The 8,234-nt window shown below is 34.9% G+C and overlaps 1 protein-coding gene across 1 annotated transcript; it reads left to right on the top strand.

The window, feature by feature from the left end:
• The first annotated feature begins 5,118 nt into the window (after positions 1–5,118).
• On the top strand, positions 5,119–7,042 carry LOC140837143 (RING-H2 finger protein ATL46-like). Its single transcript, XM_073203188.1, has one exon. It carries the CDS (start codon positions 5,606–5,608, stop codon positions 6,599–6,601), a length of 996 nt encoding a protein of 331 aa, XP_073059289.1. The 5' UTR covers positions 5,119–5,605; the 3' UTR covers positions 6,602–7,042.
• Positions 7,043–8,234: the final 1,192 nt, after the last annotated feature.

The raw sequence follows: 8,234 nt of genomic DNA, 5'->3' as shown, positions 1-8,234 counted from the left end.
AATAATAATATCTTAACAACGCGAGAATTCTGAATTAATGCAAAGACTAAACAGTTTATTTAGAAATTAAACAAGAATAACAATCATATATGGATTAATTTTAAAAGTCTTTAACCTGTGATTAGACTAAAAAAATTAAATCCAATATATTATATTCATATAAACTGTACGTTTGCAATTATTGTCCTAATACGTTGCGTGTTAGAAGAGAACCAATCAAAATAAAAAAGATATAATATACATCATACATGTGAGACCATATGATCTTATTAATAGTAATTATGTACATTATTATATGTAAATCAACTCATAATATAATCATAATTAAACTAAAAGTTGCAATAATCTATTCATTCAAATAGTCTATTAAATAATAAACTAGTATATTTAATTTAAAAATAATAAGCAGACTTGATTTGAATTCGTAAAGATAATAAGCAGACTATTGAAATGTATAATAGAAGTAAATTGAATTGGATGTGTCGAACATGCATGGGAGAAGTCGATCATGGTAATTATATATTATAGCAAGTGTAATATTGATTAAATGATTTGTTGAGTGATCGGTTTTGGAAATTAAATATTTCTGAAATTATTCTGGATTACAAATGATTTCTCCTGGAATGGATTGGTGAATGAAAATGTGAATATTGCATCAATCCCTCACGTACGATTTTTGTAGAATGTTCATTGCCTGATTTCAGCAACCTCGTGGACTTCACTTATTAAAGTTTGGTATTTGATTTTTGAATTGTAAATATGCACTCTAAGTGAAAGCCCATGTGCTAAGCTAATTATAGTTTATTTTGTAGATTGTGTTAGGATCAAGCACTTAACATTAGATCAAAAACTATAGATGTTAGCCAAGACGCAATTTTATTTTCTTAAACTAATGGAAGCGCAGAGTGCACCTACTTGGATGCTAATGGATCGGTATGTTAGGCACATGAGTCTGGGGAGGTACGTGTCTATCTGTTGGTGATGTCCTATATCCCTTAGAGATCACCGTCGGCCCGGTCCCCAGCAGAGACAGTATTGTCCGTTAAGATTTGATGTCACTCTTTTACAGCCCACTTAGCCAACCAGATTAAGCGGCGCAACGTTAGTAGCTCGACGCATGAGAACTTCTCATGAGGACACTCATCCCATTACTACTCTCTCACTCATGCACGCTTAACCCAACATTCCCCCCTTAATAAGTATAGAAATATGATTCTTGGGAGACTTGAACCCATGACCTCGCTCTGATACCAATTATTATGATCGGACGCTTGCCGCGTTACCAAAAGTTATAACTGGTGGTACTGATGCAACTAAAATCTTTTAAATCGCACAGTTGCTCAAGCGCCATGGTTCAATCGCTCTTCCAGCATGGACAATTATTGCACCAAACAGATTGAATCATTCCACTTTGATTCAACTGATGATCTTCAAGAAATAATATATGTTGCGATCAAATAACATATGACATGTATCATCGTCATTTAATATATGATTGATTGATTTGAATGAAAGTATATGTTTATGCGTCTTACTTTATTTGATATGACATACATGACATTCATGATTAATAGATTGATGTATAAAATAAATATTATGTTACCATACATTATTTTATACATACATCGATACATGACATGTACATTTAGATATGATCCTTGGATACATTTATATAATTAGATTTGACATTGATTTTGAGGATGTGAACACGATACTATGTTTAGCATTATGTGGCCGTAAAGACATAATCATCTGTGACACCTATGATTGATTGGTAGATATTGAGGATTTGATGACTCTTTATCGATGTTATCATATGGATATTTCCTCATACTTAACTAAGATCAGTGTGTCTGCTCGAGTTTTGATGATTTGACGTTTTGATTGATTCAGTTACATTTTCAATGAATGAGTAATTGACTTGATAGCTTCACGACATGCATGCATTGCATATCATATATCACTTTATATATACATATTATATTTGTTATGGTTGTTACGTACAAAGTTTGTTAATCCCAAGGGAGGTTGTTATTGTCTTTATGTGTAGACAATGACAAGTACCACAGGTCATCAGGAGACTAGAGAAATGAAACGTCTCAAACTCTTTTCTTTTAAAATATACTAGAATTTTTTTAAAAAAAAACCTCTTGGTTTCAGCCGAAATATATATATATATATATATATATATATATACATGTTTTTGCACCATTTAAAATAAACTCACAATCTATTTTACTCAAAATCCAAAAGTGTAATAAAAGTCGTAACATCGTAAACGTCAAACCAAACCTAAAGCTAACATTTTTCAAAAAATAGCATAAACATCAAACTCCTCTCAAAACCCACTCTTACTACCAAAAGTCAACAAAATCTTTTGAGTGAAGTAAAAGTATTACTATGCGGAAAAACTAGCAAGGCAGAGGTCCTCGGGTTAGTGTACTACCCGACCAGCCGGTTCAATTATTCGACCCTCATGTCTCAACAACAAAATCATCACCTGCATCATTCACACTTAGTGAGTTTATTGACTCAACAAGTCTTAACTATAGTAACAAGTAATACGTATACATCCACATGCTACAGTGAAAAGTATTGTAATTAACATATATTTCACGATCTTCATATACATAAACATATTTATTTCCTATCATCATATACATATATGTTTTCCACTTAAATGAATTCATATTATTAATTGTGACTTTTGTATCAACTGTTTGTCAACTAATCAATCTTACGTATTATCATGGTACCATGCGGAGACATCAGCGACACTCTCACCCGTCAACTGAGCCTTGGCTTTACATGTCATTTCATATTTGTATTCATGTTCGAATTAGTCACAATCAAATCACTTCCTTCAAAACATTTTATCATATCATCACTTATAAAAATTCATGCATATATACATTTTCTTGAAACCAAGTACGCAACTTATTTTTTAACATTATACGATTTTCATCAGAAAATTCCATAACCTTTCAAAATATATATTTCAACATTTGTTAATACATTCAAGACACTGCCAAGACTGCTAACGCAATTCAGGTACGAAATGATCGTTTCGCCCGTAAATCCCTAACTTGACCATTTTACCCTTGGACCTTAAAACGATGACCCAAATCCATCCAAACTTCCCATGACACCTTAAAATACACTCATAAATATTTTTTAGACGTAAACTTAAGCCCCTTAACTAAATTCAATGTTCATTTTAAAACTTGAACCGAAGTCCCAGGTTTAAACTCGAATCAACCCGAAACTTAAGCAAACGTTGCCAAACTTTAACCATAGCTTATTAACACATATCCAAACTTTTTCCATCCCAATTCAAGCCATTTAAAACCATCGAAAACACTTAGAGACCTACTGAAAATATCTGCACTTCTTCAACCAAACCCTAACCTCAACCAAGCTTCTCTCCTTCGACCCTAGGCCCTAACCGATGGGACCAGACCCTAACCAACCATCCTAGGACCTAGACCGAACTCTTAGGACCCCTCCTGGACCAGCATACTCAAAAATGCACAATGACGTGCACACTTCGCTCGGATCCCTCACGTGCATGGCTAGATTGGGTCCTAGCCATGCGCCTCCCCTTCATGGACCATCCAGCCATCCGTGGACCACCATGGCTTGTGGCTAATACCTTCACGAGCCCAGCCCCTCGCCTGTAAAGTAGCCTGCGCCGCCCTCTTCCTCTTTCCTTCCCAAAGTCTTGCCTTAGCTCTCTTGGCCCCAAAAATAGTGCAGCCCCTTTTTCTTCCTGTACAATCCTTGTGCAGCCCCTTCTAGGCCTCCTAAACAGTCCCCAAATCATTCCCATATGGTCCTTAACCTATCAAGCCCCTCATGCTATCAAGAAACATCAAGTTCTGCAAGAGAATTCAAGTTCTTCCAAGTGCAAACACTTAAAATGAAAATATTATTATACTTTTAGACTTTTCATGCAAGAACACATATTCACACATAATATGGTATGCACGATGAGGGAAAAATAATACGACGTGCCTTTGTGTTATTCATGCACGAATAAACAATTCTAGACGCGAAGAATGCTGACGGAGAAACGGGGAATCTTTGCTGCGTTTTCTTCCTTCAAAAACCCATATGAATTGCTTCAAAAATGTGGGTGTGTGCGTGGTCATGTGTTGCTAGGGAGAAACCCTAGGTTTCTTGTGTGATATGAAAGTGTTTTGTGGTTTAGAACACCATATTTTGATATAAATAATTGGGTAGAAAGCTAGACCCAAGAACCTTGGTATAATAGTCTCATTATAATATAGGAAATATCTCGTTTAGGAAAGTTTTCGAAAATATTAATTGAGCCTCCAAAAAGTCCTTGTTTTCTTCAAAAATCAATTGTCGGTTTAAAATACGACTCGGCATGTACAAACACCTCAAAAGACGCCATTTTTAAAATCACACCTTAAATATGCAATATATTAAATAATTAAACATAGTCATTTAATAAAAATATTTTCCCTTTATAGTCACTGGCATCCGTTTCTCGATCGCGTTTTGAATAATATTTGAAAATACGGTTTTATGCATTCTAATAAAAAGCCGCATACTAATAAAAAACCGGATTCTAAATATGTAAGCATGCATATCACATATAAATAATGCAATTAGAATGATTTAATTAAACATTTTTCATTTTCTTAGATTTATATGATGTTGGATTACGTTGTCGCATTTTGGATCTCACGGATATCCTTTAGAAGAAGTTACAATTGAGATTATTTATTAGTCTCTATCTTAGTATATACTAATAAATATGTCAAAGCATGTCTTAGAAATATGAAATGCTTTTACATATGAAATGTTTGTATTAAAAAAAGACAAAAACTTGTGTGAGACAGTGTCACAGATCGTATTTTGTGAGATAGATCTTTATTTGGATAATCCATAAAAAAAGTATTACTTTTTATGCTAAGAGTATTACTTTTTATTGTGAATATGGGCAAGGTTGACCCGTCTCACAGATTAAGATCCGTGAGACGGTCTCACATGAGACCTACTCTTAAAGAAAATCAATTTTTTTTAAGTAATTCTTAAATATGATTGCAACTCATCACCCGAATCTCATCCTGTTTTTTTAGTTACATTTTGTGCCTTTAAATTTAAATATTGTTTTTGTTTGCTGTGAGGCCATAAAAATGGCAGCCTCGTGATTTTGAGTGCACATTCTTGTTGTCGTCCCCTCCCTCTCTGGCCTGAAGTGCTATTGCCACGCACTTAAATCCTCTTCTTCCTCCCATTTTCTAACAATTTGTGTGTATTTCGAAGGCCGTCTCTTCCAGGAATTCTAAAACTCAGTTTCAAAAAACGGCAGAAACTGAGAAGAGTGAGGCAAGTCTGCAACTTTCTTGAAACATACGCAAAAAATCCTTGGTGGGTCAGCAATTTTTAGCACCAAGTTTCATTCTAAACCGACATTTGGATCTGTCCGCGTCACAAAATCGGGTTAAGATTTGGGTTTCCTCTGTTTCTTGATAATGGGTAAGTATTGCTTTATTTAAGTTTCCGAAAGAGGCCGTTCTTGGAAATTTTTAAAGGGTTTGATTCAGATTTCAGATGATTCATTACTGGTAGTAAAATGTCTTGGATTCAATCAGCATTTGGGAGTAAAGTGAGCCCGATAATCCTCTTCATCATTGTAGTCCTAGCCGTTGTGTTCTTCATTCTAGCTCTTCTCCATTTACTCGTAAAGTTCCTCCTCAAGCAAAGATCTTCAAATCTCACGAATTACCCAGAAATCTCCACTTCTGGAGCTTTTCAAAGGCAATTGCAGCACCTTTTTCACTTGCATGATTCTGGTCTAGATCAAGCCTACATTGATTTGCTTCCAGTGTTTCTGTACAAGGACATAATGGGCTTAAAGGAACACTTTGATTGTGCTGTTTGTTTGTGTGAATTCTCAGAACAAGATAAGTTGAGGTTACTCCCATCTTGCAGTCATGCTTTCCACCTTGATTGTATAGACACATGGTTGCTCTCAAATTCAACTTGTCCACTTTGCAGAGGTGTGATCTTGACTCCTGGATATGCTTTTGAAAACCCTATGTTCTATTGCGATGATTCGAAGGAAATCGAGTGCGGAAGCTCGAGATATGCGAGTTTAGTAGGGGTTCCTAGCTTGTTAAAAGATAAAGAAGATGACACTAATGCTGCTATAAGTGAAAAGAGAGTTTTTTCAGTTAGACTTGGGAAATTGAAGAGTGCAATTAGTGACAACAGGATTAAGGAAAGTGAAGTTGGGGAGACTAGCAATAGCAATTTGGATGGTAGGAGGTGTTTTTCAATGGGTTCATTTCAATATGTGGTGGCTGATTCAGAGCTGCAAGTGGCCTTGTCTCAAAGGGAACATGGTGCTGAGGGTAGTAGTGATGTGAGGCTTGTGAAATGGAGAGTGGGGCATAGTGGGAATTTCACAGCTCATGGAGATGCTACTGCTGCTGGTGTTGGCAAGAAAATTACTTGTGGGACTAAAGGTGAAAGCTTTTCTGTTTCCAAGATTTGGCAATGGTCCAAGAAAAGTAACAAATTCCCTAGTTCAACTAGCACACATGATTCCATCTCTATTAATGTGTAAGTTTATGATGGGAGTTAGAGGTCGAACGACAACGAATGCGAGCGATTACTCGATCGGATGAAAAAAAAATTGAAATCTTAGATCCTAACTTTTTATAAAACCCGCAATTTTCAGTTCCTAAAAATTTATTGAGTCGTCTCTCAACGTCCGGTCGCCCTATATCTCGAATTCTAGTACATGCCCTGATGATAAAGTTGAGGTTATTCTTTAGGGATAGACTAAGGTGCTCTGTTTTGCTTCGATTATTGTTTTAGTAGTTATCCCATGCATATATATATGAGAGATCTTTTTGATGTGTTTCTTTTACCTTTTTTTTTTACCTTCTCTCATGCTTTATTTCAACTTTTCTTTTGGTTTCGTTTTATGCAATTGTATGTATAACGAATGATGCATCTCTTTCCACATCCCACTATGCGGATTGACTTATGGCCAAACTTTTTATCTTCAAATTCGAATTACATAATACTCTCTTACATGATCCAGATCACCAACAACTATTTTATTTCTATTCCGGCCCAGCAAAAGTGGTTGATTGAAGTTGTTATAAGAGCTCATTGTATCGTCGTATAATCCAATTCAAATACATGTCAAAATCTAATATTGTAAAGATTTGTAGATATGATTATTTTGGGATTCTTCTTGATTTTACATCCCCAAACATACCCACTAATACTTTATGAAATCAAGCCCACAGACTCAATTTCCCAGGCCATCATTTCACCAGTCTTGTAAATTTCTAATCTTTCTTGAAATTCACCTGTTAATCCATTCAAGTTAAAGTGGGGGTGATGTAGCATAATTAGATGCTACTTTTTGGTAAAAAAATTGGGTGTTTCTGGAAACAAAACTTTGTCACTTTATCCACTTACTGCAACAATTGTGGAATGAAAAATCAAGGATGGTGGGATCAATGAAAAGTGGTAGGAAGGCACTCTTGTGATTATGGGAGACATTGTTGGACATATGGGGTCATGAAATATTTTCTCAAGCATATGGTTCACCTCATAACCTACCCATTCTGTGAATCGGTGGCTCTGTTTAACTTCAGATTAAATAAAAAAAAAATCTAAGAATTTTATATATAATTTTTCTAACAGAAGTAATATGTTAAATATTTTGTAAAGAATGGTATTCTCGAATTAAAGAATCATTATAACAATGTTATCATCAAAATAACATATATTTGAAAATATATTTTGGCCCTCACCTAATCTTGGAATAATGCTGGAGAATATTTTAGTTATGAGGTCTAGAACTCCTTTTTCACATGAAAAAAAAATAATATTTTCCACGTGTAATTTTCTAAAATTTGAATTTAGCTCCTCAAAATATATGAGTAGGCTTTTGTGAGACGATCTCACGAATCTTTATCTGTGAGACGGGTCAACTTTACCAATATTTACAATAAAAAATAGAGTAGGTCTCTTATGAGACAGTCTCACGAATCTTTATCTGTGAGACGAGTCCACCCTACCGATATTCACAATGAAAAATAATACTCTTAGCATAAAAAGTAATACTTTTTCATGGATGACCCAAATAAGATATCCGTCTCACAAAATACGACCCGTGAGACCGTGTCACACAAGTTTTTGTCTAAAAAATAATACTCTTAGCATTAAAAGTAATAATT

This window comes from Primulina eburnea, chromosome 7 (assembly GCF_022965805.1).
Source record: "Primulina eburnea isolate SZY01 chromosome 7, ASM2296580v1, whole genome shotgun sequence".
In the NCBI taxonomy this organism is placed as follows: domain Eukaryota; kingdom Viridiplantae; phylum Streptophyta; class Magnoliopsida; order Lamiales; family Gesneriaceae; genus Primulina; species Primulina eburnea.
This window is presented reverse-complemented; position numbering and strand designations above follow the sequence as displayed.

Excerpts from the sequence above, each read along its gene's own strand:
- LOC140837143 (XM_073203188.1), top strand. The coding sequence starts at position 5,606 with ATGTCTTGGATTCAATCAGCATTTGGGAGTAAAGTGAGCCCGATAATC.